At 37.1% G+C, this 21,303-nt stretch overlaps 1 protein-coding gene across 1 annotated transcript; it reads right to left on the bottom strand.

The window, feature by feature from the left end:
* Window positions 1-590: 590 nt before the first annotated feature.
* Window positions 591-20,778, bottom strand: dlec1 (DLEC1 cilia and flagella associated protein; the record flags this gene model as incomplete). Its single annotated transcript, XM_084399016.1, has 38 exons — window positions 591-893; window positions 1,125-1,236; window positions 1,398-1,551; window positions 2,063-2,230; window positions 2,799-3,014; window positions 3,132-3,219; window positions 3,309-3,403; window positions 3,484-3,603; window positions 4,301-4,456; window positions 4,566-4,780; window positions 4,890-4,960; window positions 5,037-5,152; window positions 5,251-5,402; window positions 6,121-6,179; window positions 6,956-7,147; window positions 7,239-7,357; window positions 7,486-7,596; window positions 8,085-8,238; window positions 8,380-8,510; window positions 9,035-9,193; window positions 9,302-9,432; window positions 10,888-10,981; window positions 11,194-11,350; window positions 11,447-11,520; window positions 11,805-11,997; window positions 12,093-12,255; window positions 13,196-13,286; window positions 13,850-13,942; window positions 14,686-14,822; window positions 14,994-15,167; window positions 15,494-15,581; window positions 15,799-15,880; window positions 17,256-17,473; window positions 18,230-18,417; window positions 18,497-18,607; window positions 18,944-19,100; window positions 20,322-20,462; window positions 20,695-20,778. The coding sequence occupies 38 exons, from the start codon at window positions 20,776-20,778 to the stop codon at window positions 767-769; spliced, it is 5,091 nt and encodes a 1,696-aa protein (XP_084255142.1). The 3' UTR covers window positions 591-766.
* Between the last annotated feature and the right edge of the window lie 525 nt (window positions 20,779-21,303).

Below are 21,303 nucleotides of genomic sequence, written 5' to 3'. Positions count from 1 at the left end.
TTTTTAAAAGAAATGAATACTTTTATTCAGCTGAAAGATGATTAAATTGATCAAAAGTGACAGTAAAGACATTTATAATGTTACAAAATATTGCTATTCCAAGTAAATGCTGTTCTTTTGAACTCTCTACAGTATTCATCAAAGAATCCTGAAAAAGTTTAATGGTTTCCACAAAACTATTAAGCAGCTCGACTGTTTTCAACTTTGATAATAATAAGAAATGTTTCTTGAGCACCAAATCTTATATATTAGAATGATTTCTGAAGGATCATGTGACACTGAAGACTGGAGAAATGATGCTGAAAATGCAGCTTTGTCACCACAGGAATCAATTATATTAAAAAAATATATATATATTCAAATAGAAAACAGTTACTTTGAATTGTAATAATATTTCATAATATTACAGTTTTTACTGTATATGATCAAATCAATACAGTGTTAGTGATAACAAGAGACTTCTTTTTAAAAAACTTGCCGACCCCGAACTTTTGAATGGTAATGTATGTGTGAAATCACTGTTTAACAAAAACCTGACCTGTGATCCTTGATTTGCAAACATACAGTTGACCACTGGAAATTTGCTTGTTGTGTTCTTATGTAGGTCTTTAATCTGTTTTATAATTAAAAGAATAAAAAAATTCACAAATACAATATTTTAAGTACAATGAGAGCAGTGTCTAATCAAACCACTGAATGTCTATAAGGAAAGAAAGAGATATTTTTTGGTTATCTGGTCTTATAAGTGGAACTCAGTGTTGTATTGTCAGGTGTCAGATATTGGCGATACAAAACTCTCATCAAATGATCCACTTCCAATGATCTTAAGAACAAGTGGCGTCTCTCCAAGAACCCCCTGCACTGTGATGATTGTCTGGAACTCTTTCTGCTCACTATGGGGAAAATACTGTTAGTATAAAGTTTAAGAAAGACTGCATTAGGTTTACAGGCCTGCGTCTGATTAAACAAATACAGCTATATAGTACAGTATTCCTGAACTTTGAACTTCAAACTCAACCTAAGCTGAGGTATTACTTCATCCATTGCAGAATGTGATACATTTCTTGAATTAAGTATTTTCTACAACGTGATTGGTTGCGAGTATCGGGTAAGCTAGACTATACCTTGCAGTGAAGCTGATCTGCAGCAGCTGTTTACAGGACGGTGGATCCCCAAGAGGTTTCAACACACCAGAGTCTGGACTCAACCTGAACACTTTATTGTCACCTTCGGCATCTAGACCCAAAACAAAACATGAGCTCAACTAGATACAAGGTAATTACCATGATCGTAAAGATCACGTGATAAAATATAGGATTAAAGGTGCAATCTGTTATTACTGCCAGTTTGTAAATGCTAGTGTACACTCATTCCACTCCAATGCCAAACCATTTCACCTGTAAGTGCGGTCCAGTAGCTACAGGAGCCACCTCTGTTGTAGAGGTTGACCTCTTTGACAGTTGTTTGTCCAACGTAGTAGGTGCCAAAATCCACAGTGGTGCTGGACAGGTGCAGTGTCGGTAATGCCAGATGAGCGTGAAGGGACACTGTCTGAAAGACAACAGTATTTACCACATGGTTACATGTAGATGAATTTGACGTCAAGACATTATGGACTGGTTTCACAGACAGGGTTTAGATTAAGCCAGGATTAGGCCTTAGTTCAATTAGGGTACTTAAGTAGCTTTTATAAACGGGCCCTAGAAAAAAAACATTACTGGTGTGCATCTTGAGACAAAACAATGGCATTGACATATTTTGAGATATGCCAGTGCAAGTTGCTTTCAGTTAAAACAGCTCAAACATGCATTTTAGTCTGGGACTAGGTTTAAGCCTTGTCTGTTTAAGCCTTGTTTTTCATTATTAAAAAATTAAAAGTCCAAATTTGACTTATTTGCTGTAAATACTGGTTTGAATGAGGCTATTGTTCCAGGACAATATGACTCCCACAAGATGGGGATGAGATGGAGGTGATGGTGCTGTGCACCTCACAAAGTGCATTTATTCTGAGACTGAATCATTTTAGATTTTTAAAGGAAGCAAATTAAGCCAGTGTAGAGACCTGTATGCTGTTATTGCTGTACTGAATGGTCAGACTTTGCTGAAACTGTAGTGTCCTTTCTCCAACATCATTGCACAGAAGGGTAGCAGAGAGCTGAGCATCTAATTCCTCACATGGTTCATTCAGACAGGTCAGAAGCGAAGCTGAATTATGGAAAGCCACCTTAACCTGCAAATTTAAAAGATCATTGAAACCATTTCTGGATCAGATTGGAAAAACAATCAGTGCATCCGAAATCTTATTCTTCCTTACTATAGACCTTATGTAGCTCCGCCCCTTTTCAGCGCTGCGCTCATTGTCTTTTGACTTCCGGTCTGTATTTTCACAGCGTTTTGCGTGTTTATTAATGAACGGCTCGTTTTAAAATCTTCCCGGTCGATTTACATTTGTTAAGTCATCTGCTTTAAACATTACAGTCCTCATGATAACTTTCGTTAACTTTACATAAAGTAAATCCACTTAAAAAGCTAATTACTCCTGGACAGAAATGCCATATAAATATACAGAGCGACCGCAAAACGGAAGTTAAAAGACAATTTTCCAAAGATGGCGGCGCCCTTGTTTCTCTGGTGCATAAGGTCTATATAGTATGCGAAAAGTACCCAGTTGACCTACTACTTCTGCCAAGATTCTGAAATGCGTATTTGATGGGTTACCATAATTGGCCTTCACATGTCACTTTTTTACTATACATTATGCAAATATGTTCAAATGCGTATAATATGTTTGCACAGACCTGCATGATGTGTTTAGGCTGTAACAGAAGTGATGTTTGCTCGTCTCCTGGCCCAGAGAGTCCTTGTGTGTGTCTGTGAGAGGGTGAGCTGCTGATCAGTTTAAGGGCCTGTCGGGGCTTCAGCACTGAGAATGGGGGGTGTGTGCTCAGTCTGAAACTCAAGGCCATGTCGGTATTGTTCTTCAGCTGGAACGTCCGAGAGACCATGGATTCCCTCTACATATAAAAAATGGAAAGACAAAAATATCCAGCTAAACCCTCACACCACCAACAGGGACTGTCATAATTAACTTGCTTGTCTTTAATCTGGATACATATTGTTATTAACTGCACCTGTGTGTGAGATCTTCCGTCTAGTGTATCACTGGCAGCTGCAGTGAATTCCAATACCTCTGAATCCTCTGGCATCTGCACTGACAAACTACACACACACACACAGTGGTTACTAGTGTTCTGTTTTATCATGTATATGTAGTAAAAATATGTGTATTAAACACATCAATAACTCACATGGCAGGTTTTATATTAGCCTGCATGTCCAGCCTCAAAGGTTCTAGTTCATAGCCCTGGGCTCTCTCTACTTTGAATTGAGTCAGTGACGCAAGCTGCAAGATAAATAACATGGATGGGTACTGTATGATCAGTAGTGTAAAATATATGGATTTAATTTCGCACAGTCACATACCTTAGAGTCCAGAGTCATGTAACCCAACGCATAACCCAAACATATTTGATTGGCTGAACATGACAGGATCAGAGGAGTGAAAGACACGTGAATGGTGCTACTGCCCCCTGCTGGAACTACCTGTAATAAAGCACATATTAAATGTTTTTTTCCCTCCCATCAGTAGACTGGGTAAACCCAGCCGGCGATTTGATTTCGCCCTGCAGCTCAGGCTGGAAACCTGTACATTTATCTCTGCTGCTTCCTTTACAAATTTGCGGTAACCAATCACAAACTGGCTTATCCACCTGGCGCGCTATTGGCGGGTTTAATCCAATCCAATTCCAGAGCCGTTACGGCTCTGTCCAACTCCTTTTAACCTCTCACCGATGCTCAATGGCTTCTTTTAAGCAAACAACTCGCTCGAGTGGGTGTAAATACCACTAACTTTCATGCTTTTTTTTGCATAACCTGCAAAAATCGCTCGATTCCATTGCTGCTTCTGCAAACCGCTGATCAACACGTTTGGTTACACATTTCCTGCCAGGAGTTTTCGCGTCACTCTGCAAAGTACGTCATCGTTGGTCTGATTGGTTGAAGGACTATCCAATTGCGTACAGAGTCATTTGAACTATGCCCGTTGATCACGCCTCTTGTGCAGTAGAAAATACATAGCAGACTCCCCAGACCAATGTTCAATCTTAAAAGATTGAGCTTGGTCTGATGATAGCCAGACTACCCCATCAGACCCTCTCATCATTAATGTTCTACATCCAGATATGTACATAAAAAAAGATTCTAATGGAGACCTGGAACAGTGCTGATCCCCATAACCTACGGTTTGCTGTGGAGTGATGCAGTATGGGTAGTCAGAGACATTCCCTTCATGAGGCTTCAGAAACACAGAGAACAGCTTCTTCACTGGAGCCAGAGACACAGAAGCCCCACTGCCCTCCTCTCCATCACATTCTTCCTCATTCTCTTCAAAATCATCCTTTAAAAGAGAAGAAAAATTGTTCAATTAGTGAATTGCAACTGCACTTTTTGGATTGTGAACTGAATCTGTTTTGGGATGTTGTCATGAAAACTAAGGCTAGACTCACAGATTTGGTCATGAATGTCGAGCTTGTTCCTTCTCTGCTGGGGGTCTGACTGTCATCCCATGTGGGCGAGAACATGATGGATGAGTCCAGCCCTCCAACAACCTCATTGCCATCTGCATCCTTCAGAGGAAAGGGCTCACCACATGCAACCAACAGATCTATCAACTTATTATCACCGACCTCCAGGTTGTAGGTCACCCAATCCAAACGGATATCTGAGAAGTTTCAGAAAATAACGTGATTTATGCAGCTTTGAAATAAAAGTTACCAAATCAAACAAGAATGTGAGAAACGTTTGTAAAATTGACGTGGTGAACGGCTCACCATACGGACTGGTGTTAATGAGCCGTAAAGAGCGTGACACAGTGTCTCCTCCAGAAACATGGCTTCCAAACCTGTAAATCATAAATATCAAGGGAAAATCTTTGCATGTAAACTGCAACATCTAAAGTATCCTCTAAGAACACTGACCGTATAATTGGACCCTGGTTCTGATTGTCAGGCTGAGGTCCAATCATCTGAAAGTAAATGGGGCAGCCCCTCACAGACATCTGCATAGGAATGGAAGTTGGATCTAGATCTCCAACCTAAAAAATTTCATAAATTCATAAGAATTTATTGTAACAGCTGTTTGATTTGAGAAAGGCAAAAAAAATTCAGTTTCATTGTTTTGTCAAATACATACCTTGCATATAAGATTGTCCTGATAATCTCCCCACATATTGGTGAAAGCAGTGATATTGATGGTTTGACTCTCAAATGGGCTGAGCATTCCGCTGTTTGGTTTAACAAAGAACGCTGCACCTCTTCCATGGGAAAGCAGACAGTTTACAAATTCTGAAAGCAAAGAAAATGCATGTTTGACTTTGGTGTATCACTTTCTAAGGCCGGTGACACACTGGATGCGTGGCGTGAGCGTGGCGTTTCTGTTGCGTGTCAGCTGCGCGGCGGCTGCGTCGCATTTTCCATGTCTTTGCACACCAGAAGCGTGTCTGACGCGGCGCTGCTGCTGCGAGGTGACATATGATAAGCCTCATTGGTGATATATTTGACATACGGGGAGAGAGCTGTGGAAGGCCTATACTTCATGTTAACCATAAATATATAGCAGCAAAGACAACGTCGGCAGTGTTGACGGCAAAATAGGCTATAGAATATTTCGTTCTGTATTGACAGGTGCAGTATTGGAAAATCGATAATATTTTTTTTAAATTACATTTATATTTGTATTACATTTTTGTATTACATTTATGTCAAAACCTAGACACTTTCAAACATCAAAATGACATTTATTAATATGTATTCGTGTCAAAATGACATATAAACATATTTTCCTATTCTATTTTGCCTGGAAACGCTTCCGACACACTTGCGTGTCGCGTGAAAAATAGGCGCACGCGCGTCACGCAGGCAGTGTGCAAGCTCTAACCTGTTAACATGGGATGGGAGCCGAAATAAAAACGGACACGCCACGCAGCTGAGACGCTCACGCCACGCATCCAGTGTGTCACCGGCCTAAGGTTCTAAAGAACAGAAAGGATTAGGTTGCACTGACCATCGTATGCTTTCTCCTGTATTTTTTTGGCCTGGACGGAGTGGAGAGGTGCACTGCTCCTGAAAGAAAAGGCCAAAGCGTCAGGTAAAAGAGTTTCTTTATATTATATTCAAATAATAAAAATAATGACTCTCAAATATGATTTAAACTTAATTGATAAATCATTAAAAATTATATAATGTTATAATCCTATTCAACATTTAAAATGTTAATGTTCTATTTGAAATAAACCTCCTATTCATTAGAGAAAAATGTATCATGGTTTTCACATAAATATTAAGCAGCACAACTTTTCTCTATATTGATGTTGGTTACACCTTATTTTAATGTGTAATATTAATGAACTACATTACTATAGGATTAGGGTAGGAATAGAGTTTGGTTTAGGGTTAGTTGCATGTAATTATGCTTAATTTATAGTTATTACTATAGTAAATATATGTAACATGTAACAACATAAGGACACATTAAAATAAAGTGTTACCGAAATGTTTCCTGTACACAAAATCAGTCCATTAGAATGATTTCTGAAGGATCATGTGACACTGAAGACTGGAGTAATGAAGCTGACAATTCAACTTTGTCATCACAGGAATACATTTTATTTTAAAATATATTGCAGAAAAAAAGTTTAAAAAAATATTACTTCACAATATTACAATAAATGCAGCCTTGGTGAGCACAATAGTCTTCTTTCAAAAATATAAAAAAATCTTTAAATATTTTAAAAAGCAACCCCAAACGCAATATTAATATGTTAATTTGTCTATTTTTTATTTTTTGTATTAATACAAAAACAATTAAGCAGAACCTGTATGTACTGTATGTACTGTACCTTTTGGAGTTTTCATCCGATTGTGAAGGACCGTATCCAGTAAAGTATTCTGCCTCGACAGTGAACGGAGCAGGTATAGCAGTGCGATTAGTTATCAGCAAATGCCGTTTGATTGATTTGCCAATGATGACTGGCTCATGCTCAGTGAAGTCCAGTGTGATTGGTTGGTGATTGTCATCACTTGAATTAATACTAAATATGTAACAGTGAAGAACACAATGAGGTTGTAGCAATGCTAAAAGACTAACCAAAGAAATGTGAATATGAGAAAATGTGGCTTTACCAGTCAGAAGGCAGTGAGTAGGACACTCTGAGAGGTTTGGCTTTAGAAAAAAAGCCCAGTACTAATGGACTCTCCATTCCTTTTACTTCACAAACCGCAGCCACTTCAGTCAGTTCCTCCTAAAAACATTAAAAAAAACACATTTATAATAATGTGAGGAACAATATATTGTACTGGAGCTTGAATTTCATCAAATATTTAGTTTACAAGCTGTGGGGTGTTTGAGTATTACAGTAGCAGTACGTACAGCAGTGTGAGCAGTGAATGATACAGTGACTTCTGTTTTGGCATTGGGCTCCAAAGTGCCTGCAGAGGGGCTGAAGGTTGCAGAGCAGAGATGAGCTTGTGCACCTCGGAGCTGAGAGGAAGAGAAAACATTGAGAATGACTAAAAAAGACCTGAGATTTATATTATTTGGTCCAACCTGTACAATATCGCAACATTATACCAGAGCAATATTGAATTGTTTTGATTGGTTGACAGACATTCCAAGATTGATTTAATTTTTCACATATTACGCAAAGTACACTTGCAGAACAGGATTCTTTTTTACAAATATGATTTGTTTATTCCATGAGAAAAAGTGTCTAGTCATGTGATCTCAACATGTCTGCCATGCAACTTTATATGATTTTTTTAAAGATATTTTTCTAAAGAGTTATAGATTTTTTTTATGTGTAAATAACTGAGGGCACTTAATTTTCCGTAAGTATGACCACATTATGGTTCAATTTTATATTACTATATATAGTAACACTGTAAGGCTGTTCATTAAAGGCTTAGATCATTAAAACAAGATAAAAACATCCTGAGATAAACACATTACATAAACTGTCAGTTCCTCACCTTGCTCCAGGTGAAGTGGGCTGGCAGTAGTGTTTGGTTAAACAGGGTAACACTGCCTGTCTGTGGAAAACCTACATACAGATCAGCAAACACCAGCTCGCTGCTCAGCAAGCACACTTGAGGAGACTGGACGACCGCCCGTACAGAGAGGTGACTGAAGACAAACACAAATGCACACCTTCACTCAAATATGTGACACAAGACAGTATTAACACTTTTTCATTAGGTAACATTAAAGTAGTATACTATTTCTCATCGACATCTGCACAACAAATGATGTGACTCATTTCCTCACCATCCAGTGCCGTTGAGCACCGTTAGCAGTAGGACTGAATCAAAATGATGGCAGTACAGGGCTCTGAAGACCACATCCACACTGCAGGACGCCAGGGGAGGAAGCACACCTTTATTTGGATTGATAGACACCTGATCACACATGTAGAAAATGAGATACAAAAACTTTGTGTTATATAACATACAAACCAAATAAAAACCTTTATATTTTTATTAATATAATAATAATAATAATGATATTTAATTTTATAAAATACATATTGTTATTATTACTATGATTAGTATGGTTATTTTGATTTATAAAATAATATTATTTATGTAAATATATATTTAAGTTTATATATTATTATTATGTCGTTTTATATTTATTTTATAAAATACATATTATTACGATTATTATTTAGGTTATTTTATTGTATAAAATAATATTGTACATGTAAAAATATATTTAAGTTTATATATTATTATACCTTTTATATTTATTTTATAAAATAATATGTAATATATCAAAATATTATAATAATAATAATAATAATAATAAGATATATATATATATATATATATAAACTTAAATATATATATATATATCATTATTATTATTATTAGGCTTTGTTCAAACCCTAGACTTGATTAGAGGTGTAAATAGGGTGTTGTACCAGTCCTCTGATGGGCGGCTGGGTGTGGGACAGTTCTTCTAGGCTCCAGGGAGCATCTACCAGGCTGTTGTTGGTGATATGGATGGTAGAGATGCTCTCATTTCCCATTTCCAGCAAACCAAAATCCAGACTGGGCACATTCACTGAGCAATGCGGACCCTGAGACACCATATTAAACATACTGACTATGAATTAAATTGTAAGAACATTTGTGGTGGCCTCCACACACCCTACTGAGTTTAAATCAGTAGAAAGTGCACCTCTGACCTTAAATGTGACCTCAATGGCCAGTCCTACAGTTTTAGGATGGTGCTGAATGTGACACTGCAGGGTAGAGCTAAAATGACCAGGATTCCTTCCAGTCAGAATCAGCTCCATGTCAAAACACTCATTTATCTCTGAAAGCAAGCAACAGGTTCAGCATTTTACTGTATGTCATGTTAAAATTCATTCATTTATTCGTTTGTTTATTAATTAAAGGGACATTGTGTAGGAATTTCTCCCATCTAGCGGTGAAATTGTATTTTGCATTCAAACAAATAATGCTCTCCAGCGCCTCGCTTTTTCAAATGCGTGTAGCATCTACGGTAGCCGTTATGTACCAAAACGCTATGACAGGATGTCTTATAATAGCACTTCATCGAGTTTTCCTTCGGGTGAACTGGTTTGTTCAAACAAACTGAAACTTGACACAACGAACAAACGAATGTTACAGTTTTGAACAAACAAAACTTACAACCTTGTTTTTAGGGCCTTCTCTACTTTACTCAATAGCTGCTATTCATCAAAGAGCCTGTTTAACTTTTAACTATAAATGTTCTACTGTCTATATAATAAAGTACACAACCAAGCAATGAAAAAAAAGCTTGTAATTAAGACCGTAACATTGACTTACCTGTCGAGAAGAAAGCAGACAACTTCAGCGTGTCTTTTGAAAGCTTTCTCCTGCATTAGCAATCCCGACATTAACCCTTGTTTTTTGTAATCTCCGGTCACGTTTCCTTTTACGGTCTATGTTGGACTTTTTCGACGACGAGGACTCCTTATCCTGTGACTCAGCATATGTATGGACTCCTCCATTATAAATAACCATACAGTGCAGTCTTTTAAACTTGCCGGGGCAGTGACAAGCTCTGCTCTTCCGCTTCTGCTGGTTTCAGTCACGTGACGCTGGCTCTGAACGAAAACGCGTTGTGGAAACGCTTTGGCCTAGTACTTTTTGTCCCTCTCTGCTATTATAGTTTTTCAAGATGGCGGAACTACATGGAAGCCTCCGTGGACCTACCCGTCCCATGTATATAAAGATAATAAATTCTTCGTTTATGAGGATAAGTCAGATAATTAGCGGAGGTATTTGTACACCATTGAGGACATATTTATGAATAAAAATATTGATTTTAGATAATAAAATACCTAAAAACCTACACATTGTCCCTTTAACTCATGTATAAATACTCTATTATTTAAGCACAATGGTTCAAAAGTTTGAGATCTATTTTTGAAAGAAGTCTCATTCAAAGAAGTCATTTATTTGATAAAAAATTCAGTAAAAACAGTAATATTGCTTGTTTTAAAATAAGCGTTTTAAACTGTAATATATTCCTGTGATGGCAGCAGCCATTTCGTCAGACATATTCAGTGTTACATGATCCTTCAGAAATCATTCTAATATGCTGATTTGGTGCATAAGAAACAAGTCTATATTGTCATTTTTTATCAATTTAATGAATCCTTGCTTAATAATCAATTTCTTTCAAACAATTATCTTAAAGACCCCCAACTTTTGAATGGTAGTGTATATCTGTTTGTTCATACATTAATTTGCTGATACACTGTTATTGATACACTCTGACCTATTTCTCCTGTTGATGGCTCAACTTCAATGACGTGACTGTCAACAATACGCTCCCATTCAAAGTGAATGATTGATTTGCTGTGATTCCACATCTAAAACACACAGACACAGAACATAAAAGCATGTTGTAAACTAAAAAATTAAGAAAGAAGTTTGGAGTCATTTTGACCTCTAGACTCAGCACTACCTACTAATCTATAATAGCACTCTCATTTTTGTTTGTTTGTTTCATTTGTAAAGCGTCTTTGAGTTCCTTGAAAAGCGCTATATAAGACTTATGTATTATTATTTTTATTATTATTACCTTGAATCTCTTGCGGATTGTGTTGTGTATGTAGGTCTCCCCTGGTATTAAAACAGCATACGGCTCAAGAAGGATCTTATACGGCTCAGCAGAACCTTTCACTTCAACCTCTAAAACGGTCACATCATTTACTTGGAGAACTGTGTCGAGACACGTCCTGCAAAATCAGCAAATAGAAAGTGTCTACATGTCATGTGCTTATTGATTGAAAAATCTTACATTTATCTTAAATTCAAATATCAGTTCATTTCACCCATCGTCACTGATTCTGGGAGGATTAGGAACATCCATGATCACCAAGCGGCAGACACTGTGGTACTCTTTCAGCTGAAACAGAGAGAAAACAAGTGTTCAGAGGAATGTACAGATGTGCACATGTGTATAAGGGGCCGTTTACACAGAATGCATATTTTCCATAGTTTTCCAATGTAAACACATGCTAGATGGATGTCTTTAATTGCTGCGCTTGCGTCTTTTGCAGTGTCATGACATGGCATTGTAAAAACGCGGCACTCAAGTTAAAAGAAGTTAAAATATTAAAAAACGTGTCTCTAGACCTGACCTGCATCTCATCCCTAAGTGTGTTTATATGTGTGAGTGCACATACGTACATCCTTGGGACAGTATGTGAGCAGGAACTCATGTTCCTGTGCAGGGGTCAGGACGCCCATAACTGGACAGATGCTGAACACACTGTCTGTATCAAGATGATGCTGAATGCTGGAAGGGTTTGGAGCCTCTCCAGGCAACAAACATTGAAGGTTGGGCTTCACGATCTGCCAGTGGTATGGGAGCTCCAAGTGTCTACACAGAAGCAAAATAATGATTTACAAACATATCAGTAAGTCTCTACTGTATATACTATTCTGTGTTTACGCAGATGTGTGCAAGGAGCTCACGCATTGTTTTTTATGACCACCGCCTTCTGCAAGGTGGAATGTGGATTGGTTGGGTTGAATCTGACAAAATGGTCAGCTGTGATATCACACAACTCCCCAAATTCAGGCTGATCCTCTCCGCCTGATACTGAGACCAGCTCCACAGTGACCAGCTGACCTGTCCCTGAGAAAATGTATTGAAACATGTACACATATATTTTCTAGGTTTTTGTGTTAGTCTACATCTACATTAATCTGGATACATTGTTTAAAAATCGTTTTCTTTACTTTTGGCATTCCATCCACACTAAAACGGCATTTTTATTTTACAAAAGCAGAGCTTTTTGAAAACGCTCTCCCAAGTGGATCCATTTGAAAATGCAGTTTTTGTCTTGTGACACATATTGTACCCATAGATATCTATGGTTATACCGGCATTGTTGTGCCTGCTATTCATTTTTATAGTGACGTTAAAAATAAATGTTACTTTGTACAATACTCATTTTATATTCCAGCAAAGATGACTGATATATCCTGCACCAAATCATAAAGGCAATTGCGTTTTTGGCCATACACTCTTAAAAAAAAAAGGTTCTAAAAGGGGTTTTTCACAGTGATGCCATAGAAGAACCATTTTTGGTTGTGCAAAGAACCTTTCAGTGAACAGTTTTTAAAAGACCCTTTTTTTTCTTAGTGTAAAGAACATCTGAATAATCTAAAGAACCATTTTTTTCCACCATAAATGTTATGGATGTTAAAAGTCCTTCATTGAACCATAGATGCCAATAAAGAACCTATAAGAGTGTACATGGAATAGCCGTTTTTGAGTGTGACCTGGGCACACCAGAAAGTGTAGGGACATAAAATGATTGTGCCAGAAGAAGAATTGTATTATGTCGGTATCATCTCAATGAGAATTTTGTTTTACGCATGTGCAGTAAGATGATTTAAGCATTTCCTGACATTTCTGTATGGACGAGAAACTTTTGGAAAAGGCTTGAAAAAGCTAGTGTGGAAGTAGAGTGTTTTGAAATGAATTGTCAAATGTAGATGTAGTCTCAAATCTCATAGAATCAGTTACTAACATATTTACATACTTAAGCTTGGTTGAATTGACTCTGTACCTTGGAGGGTGATGTCCTTCACTTGACAGTTGTCACAGACAATTGTGAAGTCCTGAGAAATGATCTCAGCAGTTGTGGGGAAAAACACAACCTAAACAATGAAATAAATCCAAACACACAGAGTCACAGACTTGCAGATTACTTTATTTCATTAAAATCTGAGCAACATCAGTCTTTATGCATCACTGTATTCACGAGGTATGATAATTAACATAAATTAGCATATTTATTAGTCTTTCAGAATGTGTCTCTCTTCGATGATGGCATGATGCACAACAAAATCTGCATCTTAAACTGAAAGTGTTAAGAAGTTCTTTCTATCTGCAGAAAACCAAAATCCGTTAAAAACCTTCTAAATTCTGTTCTGCCACCCACAAGCATTTATTTTTATTCATAATTACAGTCGCTAAATAAAGTTACAATAAGAGAACGGGTGGGCTATACTATCTCATAAATGTATGAAGGCTGTCAATCAAATCAAAATAGAGAAGATTAGACGAATATATGATAATGTGGAATCGCCTAGAGCTAGAGTATATTTAGGTAATGTGCGAAACTGATTAGCATGTATAAGGTTTTCTTGGTTTTTGCTACTGATTGAGTTGATTGACTGTCAGCATCACAATCTGTGCTCTTCAGTCAGTAAAATCTCACCTCCATGACAGTGGCTTGTCCAGGGAGAAGACCAAAAATAGAGGGACTGATGGCAAAGGGAGGCTGTTCTGCGAAAGTAGACTTCACTGCAGACTGAGACAAACAATCAAAATTAATTCTCAGGATGGTACATAACAATATACCGGATCAAAAGCAATCAAGGTTAAAGTCACAATGTAACAGAAAAAGACAAGTGAACCGGATTATCGAAAAAAAGAGTAATGTAGGGCAGGGACTTGGTTCTATCCATCGGTTTTTGATTGAATGAGGGTAGACCCATCTGGTTGACGTTTTTGCATCCAATGGTCTAGATACAAACGCTATAAAAATGATTTTGTTCCTTTGGCTGCAAAACTGTTGAACTCTAGTGTGAAGATTATGACTGTGTGTGTGATTGTTTTTGATGTGATTATCTTGTTATGCAGCTTCATATGAAACATTGTAAGATATGTTCATGTACTGTGTACTTATGTTCATAATATGTATTTTTATTCTGACTATGTGTCTTGTTATATTTATATGTATGTACTGGAAGCTGAGGTTTGACATGTATCACCTGAAAATATACCATATGACATAAGTCTGTCATTTCACAGGAAGATCAAGTTATGACATTTTGATTAAAAATTCTGAGCTCAATAACATCCAATAAATAGAGTAAACTTTTATTTCATTCTGACTTTTCAAGTTCATTCTGACTTTTCAAGTTCATTCTGACTATTCAAGTTCAAATGTACAGCCGAAATGTACAGATCCATAGGAAGCCAATGAATAATAATACTGCCAAAGAAAGGAATCCAAACTATGAGTTTTCATGTTGACATTTGCTTGCTTACCCTGAGGCTTGAGGCAGGCCACTGTTTCTTAGGCATTACACAGAATGTTCCAGCACTCAGTCCTTCATTCCGACATAAAACCTCCATAAACTTCACCCCTCCTGCCAGGCAGTAACCACAGTCTATGACAGCAGGCACTGGCACACGAGAAGAGAAAATGAATCCTTTTTTACTGATCATTAACAGATGAAGATACTTTAAAAGTCAGTGGGGTTCAAACAACATTGGACCCCACTGAGTTTACATTTTTGGGTGAACTATCCCCTTAAGATCTAGATGTTAAAAGAGTTATGTTTATTTTGACTCACAAGTGAGTATTGGAGGAGATCTGCGGGCCTCTATCGGTACAATGAGAGGATACGGCAACTGCGTCTCCACAACCAGAGCGTCCTCATAGTCAGCCAGAGAGTCCGGAGCAAAACGCACCATATACTGGCAGCTCATTCCAGGAGCAACAATCCCTCCCTCACCAGGGAATCTGCCTGTTGAACATAAAGCTTTGTTGTCATAATATTGCTTGTCTTGATCCCAAAAAGCTGAAATCACATAGTAATTTTTGTACATTTTTAACAGTAGATGTCACTGTTTTCCTACTCTGCCACCTGGAGCTGCAGGGTAAATACCAAAGTCATTTTTATTAAATAATTCCTCACTCAGAATCCTGTGATATTCCGGAGCTGGCAGAGATATCCCTGCTAGTACTGCTACAAAACGCCTAACGGATTCAACGGGGACCGTGCAGAGAAACATTCTGCCAACATAAAAGGGTCTTTCATGAGGTCAGCAGGTACTTTCTCATGAGACTCACCCAAACCAACAGAGAAGTGTGGAGAGGTTGGAGGAATCATTCGAATGTGACGGCTGGTCGCAGTCGTGTTTTTGAGCTCCACCGCAGTCTGCAAGAAACAGAAGGCACTATTAAGAACTGAAAACATACCAAACTGGAAGCCATTCAGTAGTGGCTCTGAAGGGACTAATGAACATTTACACTATACAAGTCATGTAGTAAAGAGTAAAAACATGTAGTATACAGTGATAAAAAGGTGGAATCAAGACAATTATACATTCAAATGGACCAAAATGAATGAAATATACAGTAAGGTGCTTTTATACCTCATAGACTTGTCCTACTCTGTAGTTAGTGAAGAAGATCACAGGTGGATTTGCAGTGAAGATGGGAGCGGGACCCTCAGGACTTATATTAAAAGATAGAAAGAGGAATTTTTTGACCACAATTTGAGCTTACATTAAGTTAATACACAATTAGATAAACAGAATAGTTATCATGTATCATGTAATGTCTTCTAAGAATACAGAATGTAACAGTTTTGTCCCATAATAAATGTCAATCAATTTATTTAAACTGTTAACTGATATTATATTCTCATATTAATGGATAAATTACATCTTAACTGACAGAATACATTTGTGCACTTAGAAATTATTTTGTCACACCACAGGATAAATTAAAAAAGTAAAAATGGTGTTTAAAAATGGTGACCAGTCACAGAACCTAAAATATACACTACAGTCATAAATATTCAAACAATGTTCTATTGTTGACTGCCAAGAAGCAGAAAACAGGAACTGCACAGAGCTCGTTGACACAAAATGCTGAATGAGTCAGCAGAGGCATTTTGACAGTCTTGTTATTATTTTTGTTGCTGTGAAGGAAAGAACCTAATTTAAATGGCCAGAGATATTCCAGTAGGGCCAGACAAGTGACACAGGCAAAGGAGTGATTCATTTGTAATCCAGCTTTCAGTGCTCTCTCTGACTCACACCACCCATGCTGATGTGAGCTTGGAGTCAATAAAGGACGATCAATAAAAAAAGCTATTTAGGCTGCATGGCTGGTAATATTATTTGTAGAATAATCCATTCTTCTGGTTTGAAATATCATGTTGTGCTTTTGTTGTCTACATAAGCCTTCAAAAAACATATATCACAAACCATGCATGCACCATTTATAATATATGGCAGACAATGGAGTGTGATCGGTATCTTGAGTGCGAATGTGTATCATATGTCCCCTGCAAGCTGCACAAATATTGTGGCACTGATGGCTAAATAAAGCTGTCCAAAATGCAAACAACGCAATAACAAAGAACAAGCTTTTCAGGAATTAAAACAGAAGCCATTATGTCAACCAATTTGTTTTGAATTTGATAGAATAGTATTGGATCCTAGGTGAGGCAATTTGTTGGAAGATGGGGAAAAAGGTTTGAAATTAAATCAAATTAATAGAACTAATTATTGAAGATTATAGAATTCAAACATCAAACATTTCAATATCTAGTGTCTCTCAAAGAAAGTGATTCTCAGCCAGGGGGCCGGGGCCCACTACGGGGCCTCAACATGACAAAACAATTATAATTATTTAAAATAAGAAAATAAGCTAAAACAACTAAAAGTCAAGAAATGTCTTGTTAATTGGTTATTTTTATAATTAATATACATCGATCTAAAGGGGGACCTTCAAATATTGTTGTACACAATTGTGTTAATTGTTAATTAACACAATTAACACAATTGTGTTAAACACATTAAAATCAAAGGCAGCGGCACACCTCTCTTTGCCAGTCTTTTTCCTGCCCTTTCCCACATACTCCGGCCTCTTCCCTGGCATGATAAGAGACTTTCCCCCACGTTGAGCATTTGGGAGCAGGAAGCGAGGGTTGCGCAGGAACTTATGTCGGTCTCTGTGCTGCTGCAGGGAAGCCCTGTCTTCTGCCTGACTCTGAGCACTGGGCTTCTCCATCCAAGAGGGCTTATGCACCACACCTAGCTTTTGAGGTGAAAAATTGGAAAAACAATTTTTTTTTCATTAACATCAAGATTTTAGGATCATTAAAAATGTATTTGAATGTATAAGGGAACATATTTTAGTTGGTATGAATGGGCACTGTTCCTTTTTAAATCACCTTCTTGCCTATAGCTCATTTATATGATCCTGCAGTGTGACAAAATAATTTAAAATTATATCTTAATATAAAGTATATTTATTATTTATAATATTGGTAAGACTTTAAAATAAGGTCTTGTTTGTTAACATTAGTTAATGCATTAACTAACAACAAAGAACAATACATTTTTACAGCATTTATTAACCTTTAATGTTACTTAATAAAATGTTTTTAAGATACAGCTTTAATGTTATGGATCTTAAAAATGTTGTAGTAAATGTTCAGATTAACATTAAGTAAGATTAATAAATGCTGTGGAAGTATTTTTAATTCTTAGTACCTGTTAAGTAACTAATGTAGTTAAATAATGTTAACAAATGAAACCTTACTGTGATGTGTAACCATAATAATTCCAATTAATTTTAAATAAACTGTAATATTAAAATTACAAGCAAAATAATTATAAACAAAATAGTAGTGTATAGTTGCATAGCTTGTTATATGTACCGTACATACATGTGAACTGGCATTAACGTTGTTTGCCATGTTATTTGGGGTCTAATCGTTTAAAGAAGGTGATGACGTAGCAAAACAAATCTTTTGATATGAGGAAAACAGAATAATGTTTAGGGGAAAACCTCAGTGCCCTTGATGGAGATGGACCCTGGAGAGGAAGGGAGCGTAAGTGTCTCCTCTGATTGTTCCAGCAGACTCTCGGCCGTATGTGCAGGTGGGGGGAGAGGAGTGTAACCATCATCCTGCGGTTCGGTGTTGATGTGCATATTATAGGAGAAAGTTGGCTCAGCAAAGCCTGGAGTGAACTTGCCTGCAACAAATAAGAAAATGGCGGTATCATAACATGTAATCTGACTACGTTTTCTATTAATAGCACAGTGAAATATTACCTTTTGGGTTTTTAACAACTGGGGTGTGCACTGTTGTGTAATCCAGTGGGCAAATCAAGTTGTTGCTCCTGAGAAGCTCACTGTCCACACACCACTTGAAGGCTGATTTGACTTTGAAGACATAGAGGATTGCTCTGTTTACATGGGTTTTTGTGTCATAATACTTAAGGCTGGAATGCACTACAAGACTTTTGCTCAGATTTTTTATTTTTGATGTGTTCGGAATGATTTTAAAGTCTGGTAGTGGATGATCCTCAGTCGTTTATGTATGATGTCCAATTTTTCTCTTTATCATTTTACCATTTATCATTTTCAAGTGTATGATGCCTAGTGTTTTAAAATCTGCTCAGATTTTAAAGGTCATATAGTGTATTCCAGGCTTCACTAACTAACTGTGGATAGTAAAAATAATGGGTTGTTTAAATAAACAGAACTAGAGAAATGTACCTGGAGGGAGGCCCAGCTGATGGTAGGCCTCACCCACTTCTTCCATGATTATGTTGTGATTATGCTCCTCTTTTGCAGCGGCTTCCAGACGGGCCTGTATGATGTGTGTCTCCAGCATATCAGCGTTCTGAATCCGTCTGTTGTATTCAGAATGCACCTGACAAAATCATAACGGTAAAATAAAAATCATAATTTAGATAATGCAAATCGGATAAAAGAAGAGTTGTATAAGAATTAAGTAGTTCAACTAAATGCTGCTCTTTTAAACTTTGTATTAATCAAATAATACTAATCATGGGTTTCACAAAAATATTTCTGTCATGACAACTCTCTGAGTTATTGGCATGGTAATGGATATGACAATGATGATATTATTTATGCTTGGTCTTGGCGTAATAGATCTGCTACGCTGCTGCTGCTGTTGGTTAGTAAGTACGGGACTTTGCTACTCCCAACACGAACGACACGCTGCTGTGAGCAAGTAAGACATGCTGCTGCTGCTGTACAATAAAGCATACATTAATTACCTGTTGCAGATCTATACAGGTGGAGCTGGGGAAGGTGGAGGGTTTCTGAAAGCACGCTGCAACTGCCACAGCAAATGCTGACCGGTCCGCTGATAGACGCCTGCTTGTGCTTTCAAACACTCCCACTCCCGTGTTTTAAAACACTTTCAAACACTTCCCTGTGCTCTTAAACGCTCCCGTGCATTGATCATTGTAGCCAATCACAGACATATCCAATGAGCGCGTGAACACAATGGCCAATCAGAGGTGTTTAAAATTCCGCTCAAAGAGTCACAATTTTTTTATTTCAGTACCGACTTGGTACCGACATCGGTAAACTCTAATCAGCTGTCCCCTATAGAGAACAATGTGATTTCAAGTAGATTGAGTTAAAGATCTATCAGCCTGCACCATCTAGATTTTCATGCCAGAACTTTGTATTAAGCAGTACAACTGTTTTCAGCATTGATAATAGTAATACATTTTTCTTGAGCACCAAATAAGCATATTAGAATGATTTCTTAAGGATCATGTGGCACTGATGACTGGAGTAATGGTTGCTGAAAATTCAATTACATTTTTAAAAACAGAAAAAATAGAACATTTAACAATATTACTATTTTTATTTGCAGTACATTTCTGTATTTGGTTGCGTTGTGAGCATTTGTTTGTTGTCAGACTGATGAAGATGTTTTCTTATTTTGCTAGTGTCTTTTTTTTTCTGTTTGCATGTGTTTTCTTCAGTTGCAGGCTTGCAGCGAGTTGAGCTCTTTTGCTCACCGTAGTTTTAATATATTTTGTAAATCAAATAAAAGTAGCTTAGTTGAAGATAAGACATCTTTCAAAAGCATTAAAAAATCTTACAGACCCACCCGTTGAAGCTCCTCCACATATTTTTCATGGTAGTTGTTGCCTCCTCTGCGTGATTTACTGAGATTAGAAACAGTGTCCTTCCCAATCACCTCTATGGTGTAAAGGTCGTTGAATATGCTGGCCAGTAGATGAGAAATGTCCTGTACACACAAAACCAGTCACTCTCAAACATATGGCTTGTTTGGTGACAGCTGAAAATTATATTTTATATAATGCCTGAAATTCTACATAACATTTTGTTTTCCACAGAATAAAGTTGTACAGGTATGAAACAACACGAGGATGAGTAAATTATGACACTATTTGACAGATTTACAAGTCAAACTGTTAAAATAATAATCAATTGCAGTGGTCAGTAGTTTATTCTCTTACCTGGGTTGTCTTTGATGCTGGCTTGTGTCGGTTCATGGAAGGTTCAGAGCTCTTTAGTTCTTTTGGTTTAGTTTCATCGGCCATTATTTTGTCGTGAAAAGAAGTGTAAATACTGAAACGCAATTAAGTTATGGTGATATTTTATACAAACGTCCCATAGATGCTAATACGTCTAATACAAAACGAAATGCACAAATTAAAAATACGCAATATGACACCATGAAGTTCCCTTTACTACATTGACCGCCATCTTTGTTTAGGACGTCACCATGGTAACAGCATGCCTACTAAAAATCTCCGCATCCAAAACGATTTTTTTATACAGCCTATAACGTTATATATTTATATTTCGAATTGAGGTAAGCTATTTAAAACGGCCACAATAACATTTGGACACTTTAACCACAAAATGTAGACTGTAAGGCAGTAAGATTTTTGAAGAAACAAATACTTTTATTCAGTAAGTATTAATTTACCTAACTTCCCAGCTAACAATTTTTGGTTCCCATAACGTTAGTTTTTGGTACCCAGAACATTCTCAGAATGTTAGTTTATGGTTCACAGAACGTTATTTTTTATGGTAACCACCCAGCAACGTTCTGGGAACGT

This window comes from Rutilus rutilus (assembly GCF_951802725.1).
Source record: "Rutilus rutilus genome assembly, chromosome: 24".
NCBI classification, from domain to species: Eukaryota; Metazoa; Chordata; class Actinopteri; order Cypriniformes; family Leuciscidae; genus Rutilus; species Rutilus rutilus.
Note: the sequence above shows the minus strand (reverse complement) of the source record. Positions and strands in the feature narration are given on the sequence as shown.